General features: G+C 38.0%; 1 protein-coding gene across 3 annotated transcripts in view; it reads right to left on the reverse strand.

Moving 5' to 3' along the window:
• Positions 1-22,472, reverse strand: part of CADM1 (cell adhesion molecule 1) — a 363,418-nt gene that overhangs the window by 46,134 nt on the left and 294,812 nt on the right. For all 3 annotated transcript variants that reach the window (XM_027857516.1, XM_027857515.1, XM_027857514.1), the window contains exons 4-5: positions 13,076-13,213; positions 10,671-10,826 (exon numbers count right to left, since the gene is read on the reverse strand). In XM_027857516.1, the coding sequence (XP_027713317.1) occupies positions 10,671-10,826; positions 13,076-13,213 (294 nt within the window). The remainder of the gene's footprint in view (positions 1-10,670; positions 10,827-13,075; positions 13,214-22,472) is intronic.

Raw genomic sequence — 22,472 nt, forward strand, 5'->3', positions numbered from 1 at the left:
TGCTATACTTAAATTCAAGTATGAATTATGTAAGAAGTCAAAGAAAATACACCTTCAGTTCTAATGTCTGATTTGTAACAATCTATCCAAATTTCTTGAGCAATACCCACTATCTACTTATTCCGCCAAAACTACAATAATAGTTGGTGAAAAGGTAAACATTAATCTTGCTTCTATTATGTAGGAAAACGTCCCCCAGGTTGACATATTCAGTATTTATTGGTATATTACATGACAATGGGCAATCAAACAGTCTTCATGGCCAGTCCACGAACATAATGTGTACATGCCAAGGTCTATCTTTGGCTGATACAAACCTTATAATAAATTAAGTCTGTCTTCCTTTACCCCCAAATTGGAGGTTGGAACGTTTTCAAGAGGTGGAATAGAACACCTTGTGATTCTATTACAACTTGGAAACCCCTAGGAAAGCCAAAATTATGCAGGAAGTTCATGAATACAACAAGGATATGTCAAAATACTCAAGAGTCCAGATGGTGGATTGGATAGTCCAAAGCCTGTTATGTATATTTTAATTATGTTCATAAATCAAATGTTATAATCTACCGAATATTTTACTAAAATGGAACCTAGTGCCAACATTTATCTTTAAGTAATGAGGTAGGGCCTAATACATTTTTGGGTGATCATTTTATGCTTTAGTTGGTGTACCAAGACAGAAGGCTAAAAGCCAGAGGATGCTTTCCACCCAAGTGCAATAACACTCTAGAAACACATACCTCACAGTGGCTTAAAGTCATTATAAAGAGCAAACTGTTATATAAAAATAAGAAGAACAGTAAGGTCTGAGCATTTACTGAACACTACAGTCATGGAGATGGAAATACTAACAGCCGATCGATTAAGTCTAGAGATCTAAGGCTTTCATAATAGACTCTAATTTTTTGTAAAGTTCCACAGAGGATATTTTGCAAGGCTGGTGCTGTACTAAGCAAAATTCATTCATTGGACAGAGCTATACAAAGGGCCAAGTACCAGGAAACTTAAGGTCATAGTACACTGGCAAAAGATTTTAGTGAAAGTTTTATTACAAAGTTATTATGATTTGGTAAACTTTTGTAATTAAACTTTCTATTTCTCATATACACACATGTATGTGTTTGCCAAATACATCTATATCTATATTGGCACACACAAATATATAAATAGAGGCTTGATAGCAGATTATTATTGATTTCATGCTAGTCTGACCAAAAACCACAGTCTGTGATCTTTTCAGATTTCTTTTTTACTTTGTTTTTATGCTTTATATCTAAATTTCCTATGTAAATGAAAAGTCATGCCATTCTTCTCTCTAATTAGGAAGGGAGGAAGGGAGTTCTTTTGCCATTAGCAGCTTCCTTTTGGACTCTTCTGTGTCAAACAAGTACTGAGGAAGTTCAGAACATACATTACTAGAGTACATCTACTACCTATTTCTTTTTGGCCACTGAAAGTGCCTACGTGCAGTGGAAAGTCAAGAAAATTTCAGTCATTCGGGTGTCATGACTGTACATAAGACTGAAAAATGTTCTATGTGCAGCATAAAGGCACTTAGGCTGGTACTCAGTGACTCTGTCCATGTACACATGATTCTGGAATTGTAGTTGAACCTGGCCTTCCCAATCCCCTCCCCAGTCTTAAGTCCAATATTATTAAATACCAGGGAGAGTAGAATTTAATCCTGAAGGACGTTAAGTACGAGTTGGTAGAGAAGAGCACTACACCAATACTATTGGAAAAGAAGATATTTGTATTTCATAGGCATGGTTCGAAAATGGACCTCTCCGGGAATGAGTGAATCTTATTCTCATCAGATTTGGCTTAAGGAAGGAATACCATACACACTCAATTGGGTATGGAAATCTATCTTACCCTATAGGAAAACAGTGGGGAAGGGGATAAGAGAGCGGGGGTGGGGATGATAGAGGCGAGGGCAGATTGGGGGAGGGGGTAGTCAGAAGCAAACACTTCTGAGGAGGGACAGGGTCAAAAGAGAGAATAGAATAAATGGGGGGGGTGGGATAGGATGAAGGGAAATAGTCTTTCACAACATGACTATTATAGAAATGTTTTACATGACTACACATGTATAACCTGTATCAAGTTGCTTGCCTTCTCAATGAGGGTGGGTAGGGAGGAAGGAAGGGAGAAAATTTGGAACTCCAAGTTTTAAAAACAAAATTTAAAAATTGTTTTCACAAGCAACTGGGAAATAAGATATACAGACAATGGGGTACAGAAATCTATCTTGCCCCACAGGAAAATAGAATGGGAAGGGGACAAGGGAGGGGGGTGATAGAAGGGAGGGCAGATTAGGGAAAGGGGTATTCAGAATGCATGTTGTCTTGGGGTGGGGGGAGGGGCAAGATGGGGAGAAAATTTGGCACTCAAAATCTTGCAGAAGTGAATGTTGAAAAGTAAAAATAAACAAACAAAAAAAAAGAAAATGGACCTCCTCTTGTGTGTCACTGTCTCTTTGAACTGCTGAACCTTTCACAAGACTTCATCAAAAAAGCAGATAGCAAGGTGTCATGGAGAACAAAGTTTCCCTCGCTGTCCCCACCTGCTTACTGCATCCTAGACAAGTGCTGACCTTTCCTCTCCGAAACTTTACCCTACATTAAACCATACACATACTAGATTTGCCAAAGGAAGGGGCAATACATGCCTAAGGAGGCTTTTGCTTGCTTGGCTGATTAGTACCATTTGGAAGAAAAGGCAAAAATAAAAATTAATCTGAGATTAATCCAGCTAGGTTTGATACTGGTGACTGACTTGAACAAAAGGCAGCAAACCTTCTAAAAACAACAGTCCTTTTTAACTTCAGTAAGATTAGATGCAATAGCAACTGAAAGAGGTCCACAGCTCAGCCTGGTGATAGGAGCTGGCTACGCATCCGAGCCACTCAGACCTCTCGGAGGAGCTGAAGAAGAACATTCGGCAGAAGGCTTGCTTTCTATTGTCATAATATCTTCATGAATAATTTTCACTGCAGTTTATTTTGTTTGTTTGGAAGGTGAAGGACCTCCTGCTGTTGCAGCTGTTGTATGAACTGTAGCACTTAAACCCTGTTTCTTGAACGAAGAGAACAGAGCTATGATGAGTGGGACTGAGGTGGTATCAAAGGTATGGGACACACTACTAAAGGAGAAATGATATTTCCTCTTGATGAAATTGGTAAATACTTTGGTGGACATTAAAGTGACTACCCAACAGAATCAAATTTTATTGCATGAGGTTCTGGCGTAAAGTTCTTTTCTTAACGTATTTTAAACAGGGTGTTTACTCACAACAAGATCTATATCTTTATGAAATACTTAGGATAAATGTAAAAACAAACAATAAGAGGTAAAGGAAACCCTTGGAGAAAGAGAAAGGGACTTGAAATTAAAACCTGGATTTCTTTTCGGCTCTCCTTCCATACTCACGAAAACACAAGCCATCATGTAGATTACAAGGCTATTTTGCTTTGGATTAACCACCACAGTTCCTCAAAGTTGAGATTCATTTAAGGTTTTTTGGCTTTTGTCCTCAGGCCTCTGTATCTCTATTTTATTTGTTGTTTATTTGCCATCTTATGGCAGGAGTTTTTAATCTTTTTCTGTGTCGTAAACTCCTGTGGCAGTGTGGGGAAACCCACAGACTCCTCAGAATAATGTTTTGTTGCTTACATTCATAATAGAAGAAAATTCTGAATTTTAATAAGAGGTCAGTGAAAAGAAAGATGCAATTTTCCCCCTTATCCAAGTTCACAGACCTCTGCCCTGAAATCTATGGACCCCAAGTTAAGAACTCCTCTCTTATGGTGTATCTCAAAGTGATGAAAACTCTCAGGCAAGACTATACAGATTATAGTTGCCAGTTTGACTTCAACTTATCATTCAAAAGAATTAAAAGTCAGACCTTGAGTCACAAGTCATTAAGAGAAAGGTAAACACCAGAGGACTTAAGTCACTGCTACTGGGTGTTCCAGCACATAGTCATAAGCACAATACTCTTTCACTAAACCTTGGGGTCAAATGGTCATGTATGGAAAGAAGGTCCCCAGAAAAAAAGAAAAAGAGGCCTTTTTATTGAAGCGAGGGGGAGGGGTGGCAAATGGAGGGGAATGTCAAGGAAAAAAGAAAAGCAGATTGTGACGAGCTCCCTCCCCCCTGAAATGTCAAATGTTTCTTTTCCCTGTGGAAGAATTCAACCCCTGCCCAACAAATTCTTTGTACTGCTGGTTCCTGAGCTGCTAACCCATTGCAGCACCACAGAGTGTTTGGCTAACTATCTGTTGAGTTAGTCACGGTCCTTTAGAGTACTGATGCTCTGCATTAACAACAAAAGAATGATGCTTAAAAAATTAGTTTCAGTCAGGGGGACTCCATGCTTTGATGATTTCTCAAGAGGAATAATAAACACTGAAATGACTTCCCTAAAACTCAATTCACCTGTTAAAAAATAATAAAAGGAAGGGAGAGTGGGAGGAGAATAATCTGTTAACAAGAAGACTGGGGAGCAGAGAGAAACAGGCCAAATCCAGACACTGCCTATTACTATGCCTCAAAGAAGGCGACCTGGGAAATGGAACTTGCGGAAGGGATGATGTGACAGATGAAGCTGTTTTTGGAAACTAAGTCTAATGTTCCATTCCAAGTAGAAAGAGATTTTCCAGCTTCCAGGTTTTTCTTACTTCTTTTCTGCAGGGCCCCTATCGATAACAGAGGAACGTTTATTTTGGCACAGATAAAGAACAGGTTTTGATCATCTCCTCAATGCACAATTTTCCTCCAATTGAGAGAGTGAAAAAAAAATCTAGCCTTCTGTGGATCATGGATGAAGAGAATTATGGATTTGTAAAATGCATGGCTCCATCAAGTCAATAAAACTCATTTTTAAAATGATGCCCAAGTACTGACAGATGATAATTGGAGCAAAGGACTCATTCAAATATGTTGGTTGAGTCTGTTTCTCACTCCCTACCCCCGGCCCAAAATCATCCCTGGCATTAAAAAATAACCAAAATACAACCCCTTATAAAACATGTGCTTTTGGCGAGAGTATTTAAAAAGCAAAGCTGTAAGAGGGGAGAGGAAAGAAAACCCAATAGTAATCCAAGAGCTTCATTTTGCCTCTGTCCAGAATCAAGGCTTTTTCTTTCCCTTTTTGCACAACAATTTGAATTCCATACAGAGGGTCAAGTCTTTCCTTTGAATTTCCAGCTTCTGTCACTATGTGTTGCCACCTTGATGTTATTTAGTCAGTTTTCTTTTAATGTGCAGACAGAGAACTGTTCTCGTTAAACAGGTTTTTACACGACAAGAGCACATCTCAGATCTGAACCATTACTAACTGTGCTACAATTCTATCACACTCTGTTCTAATCACCCATGTTGTAAATTTCATTAACTTCATGTATATAGGCATTTACCCCAAAAAACCTCATGTAAGAATAACAAAAAGATTTAGGGTCAGGTATTCTGAAATCATTAAAAACAACAACAAAACCCTCCCAGAACCACTATGGCACTCTTCATCGAAGCTAAGGGAATGAAGGCTTTGAATTGGAGCTTGTGAGCATAATTATTTTCTCTTTTAAACATTTAACTGCACACTGCCGCTGCTGTACTCTTGCTGAGTCTCAGAATGAAAGCTAAAAAACCAAGGGCCTTACTGTATATTCTTCATTCCCAGCAACATTCCTATGAGAAAACCTTATTAATGAGCTTGCAAACGAGCACCCAACTGGGAAATGTCACAAACAAGAGTGGCTAATGCCCCAGAAAATCAAATAACTGAACACTTGGCTGATTGTGGTGCCTTTCATATTTATAATAAAAAAGGGGGGGGGCTTTAAATCACGGATTTGGAAGGGGTCAACACCTCGCTGAACAAAACAACTCATTTATTTATGTTCAGAAATCTCCAGATGATAAATTACATTGATGTTAATCACTTCAATGCATACTACACAATTAATATCTGTACTCTCCAGAAACATAAGGATTATTAAAAGTGTGGCAGCATACACATCTGGCTGATTTTTAACATAATTGGGCACAACAGTTTCTCTTGGTACCACCACAAACAGGGGTCTCTAGCAGATACTGCAACAACCTGTGTTCAATTAATTAGGACTGAAAACCTCAAGAAAAAGAGATTTCCAAGTCGGGATCATGCCCCTGTCTTCTGCTTGGGTGTGGTAGTGTTCTAACATAAAGGGTAAAGTCTACCCCTTCATTTTGATTTTACTCCCCTTAGTTTTTGACCATCACACTTCAAGCCAAATACTTAAAAGCATTTCAAAGTATTTTTTTCATGCCTTCAATTCCTGTTTTTTTTCCCTTAGAATAAAAATGTTTAAAAAAACAACCCTAATTCACACAGATCTCAAAAGCCATGACTTGACCTCTCAAGCTATGCACATTCTGATTCTCATAAATTCATAGAGTGGAGTACAGAATTGTCTCAAGCATCCAAGATGCAAAAGGGGCTGAATGAGAGTGCTCAAAGCTAATCACAACATGTCAAATGTATATCTATAGAAAGATTATTCATCTAGCCTGGAAGCAATTCAGTTCAGTGTACCAAAGGAAGGAATGAGAATGAGAAGGCTTGGGCTCTATTATGCTGTCTGCTATCAACTAATGGTATGATCTTTAGCAAGTTGATAAACCCATGTGGACCTCAGTTTCCACATCTGTGAAACCCCAAGGTCCCTTTGTAGTCTAAGAATCTATAAGTCTATAAGGCTAAATTACTAGTATATTCCCATTATCTTTTCCCTAAAGTATACTTCAGAATTTCATCTACATCAAAGAGCTGCCACTGAATGAATCTTTTTGGAGATCTCATATATTTGTAAGATTTATATTCATTCCTTCTGGCTACCAAAACAGTGGTTGATTGAGATGGGGCTTCTGTGAGAGGGGTTAAATACAGCCAACAATGATATTAACCAATGTTATCTGAAAGATAAAAACAGTGGTGCCTAATAAGTGGGTCTCTCAATCATTGCAGGCAAAAGGGCTTTTTTTTTTTATTAGATGACTGCTTATATTGAAGGAAATTGAAGTAACCAAATCCATGCAATGGATCTTGTTTTTATTTGAAGAAACACTCTACATCACAAAGAATTCTAAGCTGATCCTTTTTAAACATTCATTTAGAAGACTGTGAGGAACGAATGTGGGAATATACTATCCTTGACTGCTGAAATGCGTATGATCAGGAGTGAACGATAAACTAGTCAATGCCCTTGTGCATTTGAAAAAAAAGACTCCACATCCTCACAAAGTTAACTTTGCAACTGTTTACCTTCTGTTGGCAAAAAATAACTTTGCGCTGAATACAACCCAAAGAACTTTTGGGAGGCATAAGCCAAGTGTTCTGAGAACTTCTCTTGCCTAAAACGTTTGTGTCTTGGGCTAAGTAAGTCACTGAAGATCCTGACTAAAAGAAAAGATGGGGAAGCCTGTCCTTTTGCAGCTCCCAGAATAAGGTACCATCAAAGATTTAAAATGGTCAGTAAGAGCACCCGCCTTCTTGGAAAGACATTATAGCTACTTTGCTATTGTTAAGTATTAGCAGCCAAATGGATTCAGAAATGGAACTTCTTTGCTCCCTGAAAGGATGTTTTAAGTACAGAAGCTCTGGGTTGTGGAGGGCCTGGCTGCCAATTATTGCAAACAAATTTTCTAAGAGCAATCCTTCAAAATAAGAGCACAAATCACAGGATCTTTATGAGCCTTAGATCCACAGTCCAGAGGACAAAGTAGCTGGCAACTGATAGATGTGGCTCACATTATATTTAGAACAGGGTCTCAAGATACATTGGAAAAGTATTAGAAAGGTTTAGGGTAGAAGCTGGACGAGTATCTACTCAGGTTTCTCAACTGTGCTAATGTATTATTAAAACTAATGGTGCCCTACAAGGCAAGTTAATGGATGTTAAGTTTGTATAAATGAATTACATATTAATGAAGTCACAAAAAAATCTACAATCTGCCAATTTAGGTAATATCTGATCATTTCTGTTTTCTCATTATAGGAACATTGCTCCACAATGGTTTTGGTCATATGAAAATTATAAGCAGGATACCCATAATGAAGCTACATAATAAAGGAGATGAAATGAATTAACAAGAAAAACCTGCTTTATGTAATGATACAGATGAGCCAAACTCACAAAGCAAGAAAAGGATGGACTAGAATGGTCTCTTGAGAAGAACTCTTCATAGATTCACTTCTCCACACTCTGCTTAAGAAGGTGGGCCCGCTCTCGAGTTTAACGGGGTACCTTGCTTCTCTGAAATGACACCTAACAATGCCTAATCCAGTCTAAGTCTCATAACATTCTAACTCTACACATACAAGTTATTATCTGATATTTCAGAAAAAACTCATGCCATCCAAATTGTGCTCCTATGCTGATACCAATCACTAGAATATATAGTGGGACCACACCAGGAATAACATTCTCCACCCACACTCATCATCTCTGCTCACACTTTAAGACCCAGGTCAAATGCTACCACTTTCTATAAAGCTTTTCCTATTTGTCCCTGCTTTAACCTCCAGGAAGGAAAATACCCTTCCTTCTCTTGGACCTAAAATGACAATTTAACTTAATTCTCTTGAAAACCAATCATGTTTTATTTAGTATTAAGGTTGTTTGTGTAAGGGTCATTTTGCTCTACTAGATGATGGGCATCAAGATGTCAGAGATCTCAGTCACCTTTTTTTCTCCTTCAGGACTTAGCATTTAGCAGGAACTTAATTGGGCACAGAACTCTATCATTGCCAATATTATTGCTGGCCAACAGAGCATATTCTTGCAGCAAAAACCTGTTTAGACTGATCATAAATAGAGTCAGGAAGAATCATCTTCCTGAGCTCAAATCCAGCCTCAGACATTTACAAACTGTGTGACCCTGAGCAAGTCACTTAACTCTGCCTCAGTTTCCCCATCTGCAAAATAAACTGGAGAAGGAAATAGCAAACTACTCCAGTATCTTTGCCATGAAAATCCCAAATGGGGTCACAGAGAATAAGACACGACTGAAAAACAACTCAATTCATCTCAGGCTTGAGCTCCTTAAAGGGAAACAGGTTATGTCTCTGTCTATATTTCTCATTACGATTATTTTGAAGGCATAAATAAGAAACACGGTGCAGGTGGAAGAGCAAGAGGGTCTGAGTTGAAATCATGGCTTATAATTACTAGGCGAGTCATTTCACCTATAAATTATATTTCTTAGAGACCTTTTCCAGTTCTGAATCTAAGATTCTATAAGAATGTATTACACCATTAATTAAAAATGGGTAGCATGATAGAGGGCTAGATTTGGAGTCAGCAATCTGGGCTCATATATTGGTTTTGAGTATTATTTCCTCATCGGAAAAATAGGGATGATGATACTTACACTACATCAGTGTACTGTTGTTGTTGTAGGTATTATCTTGTACTTTTAATGTTTTCAATTGAGTTTGGATAGAAACAATTTGGGGGCAAATCACTATCTTATCATTATTCTTTTATGCTTAATCTTCCACAGACTATTGTGCAGATGAATAAAACAACTTTGTTTTGCAACTGAATAAAAATATCGAGATAGAGGCTTATCCTTTCTAAGTTAACTAAAAGAAAGTTGAGACAACTCCAGTAGCAGACAGGAAAATGTGGCTGACAGACTGCATTCTGCTCCCATACAGTTCCGATTTCTTCTGCTAAGTCTGTACATTTTCAAAGCTTTTCATTACATATGGGCTGGAAGTTATGTATATATCATGTCAACATCAATTTTTAAAATTATTTACACTTTATGGATCAATGTCATTAGTATTATTACTACTAATATTTAAGACCCCCACATTGTAACACTGACCCATACATTCCAACATTTTAAACTCACTGCTATACATCAGGTTTAAGATGTAAGCCAGTGCTCTAAGAGAAAAGGCAGCACATTCAAAGGGAGACAGGCAGACGCTCATATTCACAGCTGTGGCATGTTCACTGTTGCTGTTCAGTCACATCTGACTCTTCATGACCCTTTTGGAGTCTTCCTGGAAAAGATACTAGAATGGTTTTGACCTTTCCTTCTCTAGCTCATTTTACAGATGAGGGAAGTGAGGCAAACAGGGTTAAGGGACATGCTCAGGGTCACAAAGCTAGTAAGTATCTGAGGCCAGATTTCAACTCACAAAGATGAGTCTTCCTGACTCATCTTTGGTCCAGCACTCTATTTCATTGCACTACTTGGTTGCTCCAATAGTATATTTACAAAGAAGTAAAAAATTTTTAAAAATTACTTTTCAATGCCGGCACAGGCATAATGTCAGTACACACTCACAGAAATCCCTTTAATTAAAGTCAAGTGCTATAGCAGATCCACATTAAGGTCCAGGAATCTGGATAGGTCCCTCTTCAAGCACTAAATTTTAGTTAAATATGGTATTTCTAGAATCCCACTAGTACTCCGTAACATGGCAAAGCTGCATAAAAATTTCATTGTTTAATCCATTATGTGATTCTCAATACTTTGATTTCTCTTCCAAGGTTACAAGATAGAAATTGTATCTACACTATAATAAAATGTAATTACATAATTAATGGCTTTTGAAGTCTTTTCAAGCAACTCTAGCTCTATCCCCAAAGAATAAAATACTTAGGTACTTACACTGTACTTCTAAGTACCGCTGTGTCTGCATGTCTTTGACGGCAGGGTGGTCCACAAGACAGATCACAGGGACGCCATCATCCTCTTTGCCAACAGTCAACATAAGCTGACTGGTCACAGTGTACATGTCTGACCATTCCTCCACCTCTGATTTTCCTGTAGGAGAGAAAATGTATCAAGAAATAGGTGGTTAAGGGAATTCTGGACACTGGAGTCATTTTTAAATCAACTTCTATAAAATAGTTACTTATCCTGACTAAGAATATTAGGTGAACAAGTTACTAATAAGGAAGGCTAGTTTTATTTAGTTTGTTATTTACTTTTAGGCTGACACATTGTATATTTTATACATTTCCTACCTTATATTATATTTATTGATGTACATGTTATATACACATTAAAATAAATGACAGTATGTAAGCTCCTTGGTGAGAGGGATGTCATTTTTTTCCCCCTTGTCTCTCTAGAGCACGACACAGTGCCTCACATATTGTAGGCATTCAATAAATATGTTTAATGTCTACATGACTTAATTGCATTTGTTATTAATTAAATTTATAACTTTCCCTCTATTCTGAAGCTTCCTCAAAACAACTTGGGTAAATGCCTGCCATCTTGACATCTGAATGCTCTGGGCAGAGCAAATGAGATGAGAGGTGTTCACTTTACAGACCCATCTGAACTTGAAACATCTGTTAAGTACTTCGTTATCTACTAGGCAGTTTAGAAAATTCCAGGATGTCATCCAAACCTCCTAAATACTTAAATCAATAGAGTCATAAACAAGCTCCCTTTCTCCTCCTTCTATCATCAACAATTAAGAAGGAAAGTAACTAAATGGATTTACATAATTAAAATAGTAATTAAAATGCTTAAACTCTGAGACTGTTGAAGACCACAAAAATGCAGTGGCAGTGGGTTGAAGCAAAGTATTGTACAGGGCTTTGAGCCAGATGGGAGACACTTCCAAGAACACCCAGAAAAGGAAGAAGGAGGCTTCCGGATGGAATGAATAGGCAAAGGCAGCCCCTTCCCTGAACTCCGCACTCTCCGGGACATGACGCACCATTAACTTTCTTTTAATGTTTTGTACATAATGGTACACATTTAATGGCTCAATTCACATAAACAGAGAAGGCAAAGGGGAAATGAGAAACTATCTCCTTTCAAAACCATACCTAGGAAATAGGAGATAAAAGCAGAGCAAATATTTTAAATTTAAACTGATGTTAATACATACTTAGACTTGCCCATGTCTAGATACAGACTTTTCCATCTCTTTTCTACAGAGATTTGAGCAGTTCCCTTTGGCATACTTCAAATTAAAGAGGGCTATTTTAATCTGACCATTTCTGCCAAACTACAACCAAAGTAGTTCAGCCTACTGGGTTCCTTATCCAAGGTACCAATTCCATGGTGATCTTGAAAGGGCATCTGAATGCCGAAAAACAGTTTAAGGAAACCAATCAGTTTGAGTGAAGGGGAGGGGTGTGGTCAAACAGAGTGGAAGCAGAATCTTCAAATGAAGCAAAAACTAAAGTGGTGGCCATTTGAAGATATATGTATCAAAACACAGGCAGCAGAACATGTCTACTGTTGAAGGATCCAGTTGAACAAGGACTAGAATAGAAGGCTGCTTGCCATTAGAAGAAAATTTTAAATTGAGCACAAGAACATGTTGGTAAAGAGGAAAATGGGGAAAGAATGAGTAAATTCACAAAAGAGGTGGATCTATAAATTTCTAACTGAGCTAAAATTTCTCATTCTGGTGGGAAAGTCACCCCTTCAGGGAAACAGATTATCAAAAGAGCTGGCACTGAAAAAGATAGCTAGAATGACTTTGCATCTCACTATTTACATTATTCACTCTGTTTAAATAAAAGACTTCTTAAAAGTAAAAAATGAAAATTCTGGGTTCTAACTTATCCCAAGTTACGTCCAAGTATAACGATCTTGTCAAAGACCTGGCGTAAGGAAGTAGAGCTTGAGGGAATGAAAACAGACTTCATGAGCTTAAGGAGAAAAAAAAAAATAAACTCAAATTCTAGTCTTGAATGTCAAGACCTCAGGCCAAAGTTCTTAGCTTATGCCTTCAAGTCTTTCAGGAAAGCCTGATGCAATGGTGTGTGACGTCACCTTGTGGAAATATTTCTATGGATGCCCAAACTTTGTTTTGGGGGAATAGAATGCACCTTTTCAAAGGGTTGGTAAGATTTTGCTATAAAAGTACTTTAAAAAACTTTATATTTAAATTAAAGATTTAGTTCTATTTGCTGTGGATGTATATTGTGGGCATGTATTTTAAAGTATGCTCACTATGATGGAGGCTTTATGTTATTAAAAGGCAACACTCCATGTCATGAATAACAACAACAACAGTAAAGGGACACATCCCCCAACTCTACCCGTCAGCTCCTTGTTCCCTTTGAACCATCGGATAGTAGTGGCTGGTTTGCTGGCCATGGCGGTACAGTTCACTTCAATCTCTTCTCCTTCAACAGCAGTGTCTTTCTGGATGTCAATCATCAAATTGCGTGGTGGGACTACAAATCAAAGAGATAAGATAAGTATTTGCTAGATTCATTAGAAAGCATTCATATTAACATCAGTGACTGATATAATTAACACTCACAGGAACTGCAAAAATCACTATAAAAAAAATAAAATTCAGGGTATGTCAGTTCAGAAAGCAGCCATGCAACATCGGCCAGGGTTTCGGTTGGTTTTGGCCAATTTTTTTTTGTTGTTTTTTTGGATTTTTTGGTGAGGCAATTGGGGTTAAGTGACTTGCCCAGGGTCACACAGCTAGTAAGTGACATGTGTCTTGAGACTGGACTTGAACTCATGTCCTCCTGACTTCAAGGCCAGAGTCTGATCCACTGCGCCACTTAGCTGCCCCTGTTTTGGCCAATTTTTGAACTGGCATTTCTTTCTAACTTCATCTTATAAAAAGAGTCACTTCTCCAATTCATATAAATTGAAGATAACGTTAGGGGAAAAATGTATCTCTCTGTTACAATGAGTTCTTTCACTTTGGAAATTGGGGGTTCTCAGTGACAAAAGTCCCCTCTCAAAATCTTCCTTCTCCATTTATCTCGCTCTAGTATTACAGATATTGAATCTGCTAAGAGGATGCAAGCAATTAGAAATTATTTAACCAGAGAGGATGACAAAGGAGAGGGAAATAATACTCCTAAATAGGTTTTCCTTATGAGGAGGCCTGGGAAGCCTCACTCACTTGAGTGTCAAGCTTCAGATGAAAGAGACAAAAGTTGATGGGCAAGGATAAAAAAAACTTGAGGCCCCTCCAAACAAATAATCATTCACCATGGAGACAGAAACAGAATCATTGCAGCTTTGCTAACTAAGTTTCATTTGATTCAGAATATCCACAGTCCTGAGTCTGTTCTCTTCCTCCAGTGGAACAAAAGAAAAAATTTGGAATTTAGGGAAATGATCAAGTTTAATACAGAATACCAATTTTTCACCTTCTGAAGAGCAGCCACAAACTGCTCTAGGACTAAAAAAAATGAAGGTGGGAAAATGTTCTCAAATTATGCTAAAAAATAGGGTTTACCAAAAACTTCTACACTTGGGTTAAATCATCCTTGTGCAAATATATTAACATCTACGTATAAATACAGAAGTATTAAAAAGCTCCTTGGATGGAAATACTTCCCATCATACAGCAAGAATGGGGGAAGTATACTTTTTTTCTGAAACTAAGCTGCTGGTGAAACCTCATATAAAGTGTAACCTTGCCTTAAAAGTGAGACTGTTAAAATGAAAATCAGTAGGAATACTGAATTCACCAGAGGGAGCATAAGAATCTGAGTCCTGACCACTATGAATAAGCAAAGACTTAGCTCAGACATATGATTAATAAGTTTCTCAACTCAGAAGAGAAACAAGAAATTAAAAATGTATAAACATGCCATCCTGATGATCAAGTTGAATAATAAATCTCTGGTACTGCCTTCAATAAATTATAGGATTAAACCACATATTTGGGATTTCCAACTGTTTCAATCCAATGTAAAAAATTTCTATGAAATTTCCATGAAATGAAATTTTACATTGGTTTGGAACAGCCAGGAATTCCTACAGGGGGAGCAGAAAAGAAAACCATTTGTTGCACGTGTTTCTCAGCAAGCTCAAAGGCTGAAAGGAGGAAGAAGAGAGGAAATCTGTGGGACAATAACAAGTGTTTCTTTTGTTCACACTGTTAAAGAAAATCAACAGAAACTACAAATGTGCTCAATTAGTTTCCTCACCGAAGTTGGTGACCCAAACAAGTAGCTATGTATGGCAAGGAGTGACACCAATTTGTAATTTCACAACATTAAGCAAAAGGGAAAGAGTACAATTACTGCTGAATCAGCACATCTGCCAAGAATTTTAAAAGAAAAGGAAAAGAAAAAGTAAATGGCAAGGATCTGCACAGATAACCCCTTGGTGCATATCATACTAGACAGAAGAAATAAGTCTAGAGTACAATTGCCCTTTGTCGAGTACGACTGGATAACTGATAGGAAATGGGCCAGGAAAACTGACAGACGAATTTGAAGTCCTTATTATCTCTTAACTGAACTATTTTAATAGCATCCTAACTGGTCTTTGTTACAGAAAGGATGGCACCTGAGCTCCGCCTCTCTACAACTAAGCCTTGACACAGGAGTATTAGGGCTCAAGTAGGATTTGTGACTCTCCAGGTATTGTTGGGATTCACTCATGTCTGACTCTTTATGATCTTGGGCAAAGATACTGGGATGGTTTGCCATTTTCTTCTCTAGTTCACTTTACAGATGAGAAACTGAGGCAAGTGTTAAGTGACTTGCCCAGGGTCACACAGCTGTGAAGTGTCTGAGATCGTATCTGAATGCAGAAAGTCTTCTTGAGCATTCTATCCATTGTGCCACCTAGCTGCCCTATCCTACCGGCCTTGGTAACTACGGGTAAAATACAAGATCTTCAACCTACTCTTTCAGACTTACTTCATCAACATTCACTCAACAAGCATTTACTAATCACTTATAATGTGGAGAGCACTAACAACTGGAAACATCAAGAAAGCCCCCCCATCAATTGGGAAATGCTGAACAAGCTGCGGGATATGAATGTAATGGAACACCATCATGCTATAAGAAATAATGAGCAGGCAGGTTTCAGAAAAACCTGGAAAGACTTAACATGAACTAATGCAAAGTGAAGTGAGCAGAACCAGGAGCACATTTTACACAGTAACAGCAATGTTGTGTGATGATCAACCATGACTGACTTAGCTCTTCTCAGCAATATAATGATACAAGACAATTCCAAAAGACTAGTGATGGAAAATGCTATCCATATCCAGAGAAAGAACTGACAGAGTCTGAATGCAGATCGAGGCATACTATTTTCACTTTATTTTTTTCATAGTTTTTTTTTTCCTTTTTGTTCTGCTTCTTCTTTCACAACAAGATTAATATGGAAACATTTTATATGGTTGTACATATAAAACCTACACCAAATTGCTTACTGTCTTACAGAGGAAAGAGGGGAGGGAGAAAATTTGCTACTTACAATTTTACATAAAAATGAATGTTAAAAATTGTCTTTACATGTAACTGGAAAAAATAAAATACTATTTAAAAGAAAAAAAAGAAGTCCCCCTGGAGGAGGTGAGAGGGGCAACAGGTATGTGGGAAAGTACTAAATTTGGAGCCACAGGACCTTAATTTAAATCTTACTTCTGCCACTTAGGCCTATGTAACCTTGGGCAAGTGACTTAAATTCCCTAAGTCTCAAGTTTTCTCATCTGTAAAATGAGGGGGGTTGAACTCTAAGACCTCTAATGACTGAGCTGAGCTTTGAAGTTAATAAGGGATTCCAAAGGGCAAAAGGGAAGATGCAGAGTATACTAGGTAAGGAAAAGAGCTTGGGAAAAGGCACAAGGGTGGAGGAAGGACTGTTGTATACATGTTCCATCAAGCAGACCAGTTTGGGTGAGATGCAGAATTTGTGAGGGGGAGTAATGTGAAAGAAGCCTGAAAAGGCTGACTACAGACAGATTCTGAAAGAATTTAAGTGTCAATCAAAGGAGTTTGTATGTATCCTAAAGGAAGCGTGAGTGTGTTTGTGTGTGTGCGTGTGTGCGTAAGACACAGGCACACACAGGCCTTTGCTTGAGAAATATCAATTTGGCAGTTGTGTGCAATGATTGGACAGGAGATGAAAGCAGAGCAGTCACCTGACAGTCCAGACAGGAGATGATGAGTTAGGGTGGTATCTGGGTGAGCGGAGAGAAGGGAATGAATGTGGCAAGAGGTTGTGACCATTGCTCCCCATCACATTCCTTTTTTTTTTTTTTGGTTTGTTTTTGTGTTTTTTATTTTTAGGCAATTGGGGTTAAGTGACTTGCCCAAGGTCACACAGCTATTAAGTGTCAAGTGTTTTGACAGAGGCCAGATTTGAACTCAGGTCTTCCTGATTTCAGGGCCGGTGCTTTATCCACTGCGCCACCTAGCTGCCCCTCCCCATCACATTCTGTTGGCCAAACTGAACTACAAACTATTCTCAGCTCACTGAACTCCCGCCTCCTCATATTTGCACAGGCAAAGCACTCTCTTTGTGCTATTTTGCACCTTCAAGGCTTAGCTCATTTCAAGAACCACCTCTTCCCTGATGCCCCATATGAAGGTATTAGTTCCTTCCTCCAATCTTTCTATTGTGCTTTAGATCATGCTTCTATTCTCATCATAACCCTCTGTTCTCATCATAAACTATACCACGTGTTTCCTTATCTATCAGAGTATTTTTTTGGGGGGAGAGAGCGGGGTAGGGCGAAGGGAGAGGAGGCAATTGGGGTTAAAAATCTTGCCCAGGGTTACACAACTACGTCTGAGGCCAGATTTGAACTCAAGTTCTCCTGACTCCAGAGACATTGCTCTTTCAACTGTATCTCCTAGCTACCCCTCATCACAGTATCTTTGTACATTTAATATCCTCTCTTCTCTTGTTCATCTCCTTAAATGCAAGGTTTTAATTTTTTATTTGTGTATCCCTGTAACCCAGCACAGTACATGATAGATGCTTAATAAATGTTTGATGAATTATATCGAAATATGTAGCAATAACAATATTGTGCTGGCTGTCTATCCCCCATGCCTGGAACACACTCTTCCCTCTTTTAGCTCACTTCTTAAAATTCCTCATATGGCCAGTCATTGGCAGACGCATGTCCGTTCTAAGCCATGCTCACTATCTACAAAAAGGAGAAAAGGAAAAGGTGGGGGGGGAGTGAAGGGTAGAGGGGAAGAGGGAGAGGGAGGGAGAGAGGGAGAGAGGGAGAGAGAGGGAGAGGGAAAGAGAGAGAGAGAGAGAGAGAGAGAGAGAGAAGAGGAGGAAGAAGAAGGAAAGAAGGAAGGAAATGAGAAAAGATAAAAATATTATCTCTGATTTCTACTATATTGATTTTACAGGGTAATTGACTCTATTCCTCATTTTGTCAAGCCACACTTGTGCATTCAGGAGTTAAGCTCAAGAAGGCAATTGTCCCTCAGAGCTAGTTTAAAGGTGTGGTTGAAAGAGAATGTTGTAATCACTCATGCAGTTAGCCGTGGGACATCTGCTTGTTGTCTGTAAGTCCTCACCAGGACTTAACCTACTTAACCTGGTGCCATTCCCACAAAAGACAAGTCACAGGTCCCTGCCTGTCCTTGTGCAACTAGGGGAGGTTTAATCTTCCCCAACTGGGATAACCTGATGGTTCTGGTCTCCTGACCCAGATTATGAGAGGGAGACGAGTCCCCCCAAAATTAAACAACCCTGAATTGTCAGAGAGGCATGATTAGCCACACCTGAATGCCAAGCCATTTTTCCAGTGTAGCCAATTGTAATGTTCCCCAACTACCCAGACCCCACTCTTTTCCTGTGCATCAGTAAGTAGGGTCCTCCCTTCTTCACTGGGGTCTCTAGCCTTACTAAGGTGGCCAGTCTGATCCACTATGTTAGCAGTTATTTAGGTCATTGTCAATAAACTGATCTTACCTCTAATACAGTAGTTAACCTCTAATGCATTTACGTGCCAAAAAAAAAAAAGAAAAAAAAAAGGAAAGAAAAAGAAAGAGAAAGAAAGAAAAAGAGAAAGAAAAAAAACTGCCTGCTTTAGGTTATAAATAGAATGGGAGAAATACATGTAATCCTTTCATTGTAAAAAGTTATTCTTTTATCCTTATAGTCAGTGGTCTGGGACTTCGCAAGCCCAAGTTTATCTATGTCACTCTTGTTGAAAGGCCTTGATAGTCACCATGTGGTAATCTGGGATAGGCTGAGATACAGAATAGGTTCAGCAGGTGGCAGAAGGCTTATATAGGAAGTTATTGCCAAGGAAACTCAATGGAGCTCTGCCTTAAATTCAACCACAACAAATTATTGATTTTCTGGGTGCTCCAGGGCTTGCCTTACCTTCTTTGCCTCCCACCCCCCACCCAACTATTAGGTCCATGTACACTTATAATACCAACATCAATAAACTGCCATGTTTTGGATTTTTTTTTCCCTATCTGTTGTTGATAGGTTTTTTTCAACTACCTTTAACAGTAGAGGGATTATCTATTCTTTATTGGTTGGGGAGATATAATAAGCAATCTCACTGTTGACTACTGGCACAAAAAATTAATAAAAATTCAACATTCTCATCATTCATTAAACAAAAATCTATGGTTGACAAGGAAAGATGTGTTGTTTTAGGAATAAAAGCATAATAAAAGCATCCCGCTGAGAGTCAGAAGGTCCAGTTCTGTGATTAAATGTATGGCTTTATATAATTTATTCAACTTTTCTGAACCTCAGTTTCCACATCTGAAAAAAGGGTATAATAATATTTGCACCACCTATCTCAAAAGATCACTTTTAGGAAAGTGTTTTGTGAATTTTAAAATGCCATATAAATGCGTAATTATTGTTAGATACTACAGGGTATGCAAAGAAGAATAAGTCATAGCCTTACATTCATGAGACTCAAGAAGAAGAGAAATAATCAGTACAGAGAGGTGTGATGGTGGTGGCAATCACATTAAAAGATGCTGAGGAAAAAAGAAGTGGCTGGCTAGGAAGAAGAAGCAGTGAGGGCAGTCAACTTTTTTTTTTTTAAGCATGTGGTTGTGAACAGGGGAGATAAAAGACAGTTGCTTTATGAGGAAGATGAGGTGAGGTAGGATGGATTTTTTTTTAAGTCAGGGGATACTTGAGAATGTTTATAAAAACTAAGGGGAAAAGGCCACATAGAAGACATTAGAGATATAAAATATAACTGAAGGAAAAGGATCCCAAAGGGATAGACAGGGGGGTAGGATTAGGGGATAAAGGTTGAGGATTCAGCTTTGGAAAAGAGGGATATTTCTTTCCCAGAGACAGAATGGAAAGAGGAAGGAATAGGGAAAGATACAAAAAAATTTTTAGCCAGAGAGGAGAAAAATCCAGGACTCTTTTGACTGATTGCCTTGATCTCAGTAAAATAAAAGGAGTGAAGTCATCTGCTAAAACTGGGGAGAAGAGAAAGGATATGGAGGGATTGAAAAACATCTGAAAGAGCTGCTAGAAAAGGTGAAAATTGGGAGTCAACCAAAGAGGAATAAAAGTGCTGTTTCATGGTACTGAGGAAGTGGCAGAGGGTTGAGCACATGGGTTTATAGTAGGTCTCATCCATTCCATTTTGTGTCTTTCCCTAATAATATACAGTAGAAACAGAGAAAGTGGACAGTGAAGCTTTCATAGGGTTAAAGAATATTACATAGCTTTGTGAATCACATTCTCAGGAGAATCATTACTGCAGGTGACAAAAAGGATAATGGAAAGATGCATAGTGGGTATAAGGCTTGGGAGGTAGCAAAAGAAAACAAATGACTTGGAAGATATTAAAAACCTAGACTCTTAGATTTAATAGAGCTGGAACATTTAGTTTAACCTCACTCCAGGGAGGAAACAAGCCCAGGGGTGAAGTTAGTAGATTCACTATACCATAATGCCTACTCAAGGATACATATGGTAACAAAAATGACTAAACAAATTTTTGTCAAAGAATGTAACGAAATGCTGCTTTATAAGAACGATTATGAAGAGGTGAGAAACATCAGAAGACTCATAAGAACTGACACAGTGAAGGAGAATCAGGGAAACAAAATATACAATGAATAAAACCACCTAAACAGAAAGAACAGTAAAATGAAACAGAGTGCTATATGATTATAACGACTATGATTAGTCCCTGAAGAGAACTGAAAAAAAAATGTACTTTTCTCTCATTAGAGAATACCACACGTGCAGAATATTACGTACACTATTTGACAAAGTCTAGGAGTTGGTTGAAGTTTTTTTGGGCTGCTTACTTTTCTATTTTTAAAATATTTTAAGTGTTTCTTTGTCTCTTGTGATGGTTCTTTAAGTAGTAGAGAGGGGACAAATATGTTTGAAAATAAATGTGATATAAAACCAAAAGGTTATCAATAAAAATAAAAAATTTCTAAACAAAATATATGACAGGAAAGGGTGGTAGCTTGTTCCCCTGAGTGAGACATAACATCTCTTGACCATAATAATTTCCATACCATAGTAAGAGGAATAAATATAAGCTTCCAGGACGTTAGCCATATCTTCAATGGAGGAATCTGAAACATTTAGGTTCTCAGTGTTTGGAACTCAGATGCTGTTTTGTCAACTAGAAAACACTAGATGGGATATCTGTACCAGGGCTTCCCCCTCCTCCGTGAGTTACTGTCCCACTCTGTTTCCATGGCTTCAAAGACACTACATTTTCTTTGTTCTCTTACTTCTCTAAACCCTACTTCTTTTCTATCTCCTTACCTGACCGCTTACCCTCTTTTTAACCTTTAAGGTAGATGTTCTGCAGAAGTTGCCTTTCCTCCGCTATTCCTCTCTCTCTTAGCAATCCCATTTACTCAGAGGGCTTTAATTTCACTGTTGTTATTCTAAATCTTATCCTTATTCACTGACCAATGAGTAGAAACACTATCAAAGAAACTGAATCATATCACATTCTCATGGTAAAAAACTCCAGAAGAAAAAAGGAAAATGGAGCTTATTGGAAGGATGGCTTACAAATACTCGTTTGAAAGGCCAGTAAATAAGCTGGAGGAGTTATTTTTCATATGTCCAAAGGCCTTAAGACATCATTCCTGGAGATATATTTGGTCATCTTGAATTGTAGTGCTGATGACAAATATTTGCAAAATAGCCACCATGATAATAATTACAGCTTTTATACCAACATCTGTTGCAGGAAATTAAAAAGTATAGAAATTCTATCAAGACCAGGATCCAAATGAAATCAATATGTATTTTGATACTTGGTGATTTCAATGGAATGATGGGAATAGGGGAAGATGGTGAGTAGAAATTAGTAATGAGAAAGAGGCCCAAACCTTGTGGACTACATGGAAGCTTAATGCCTTAACATATCATAAGCATTTTCTTCAAGAAAATACTTGGAAGGTACTAGGCAAAGCAAGAACAAACTAACATCACAAAAATTTACTATATTATACTAGATAGAAAATAAATTATTACTTATGCGGGAGTCATTGTTGAGTCAGTTCTCTGTGTATTATTAACCCACTAACTTGTTACAGCAAAATTCAAAATAAGTACAAAAGTAGAAGAAAATGAATGAGAAGAAGACATGGTATGCTGTTAAAACAACTCCATCTTGATTGATTCAAACAAATGATGAAAAATGAGATATGGGTAAAAGAAAGTAATGACATCAACAATAACAATTTCACACAGTTTAAATGACAAAGTAAT

The sequence above is a fragment of the Vombatus ursinus genome, unplaced genomic scaffold, assembly GCF_900497805.2.
Source record: "Vombatus ursinus unplaced genomic scaffold, bare-nosed wombat genome assembly UNPS02012156.1, whole genome shotgun sequence".
In the NCBI taxonomy this organism is placed as follows: Eukaryota; Metazoa; Chordata; class Mammalia; order Diprotodontia; family Vombatidae; genus Vombatus; species Vombatus ursinus.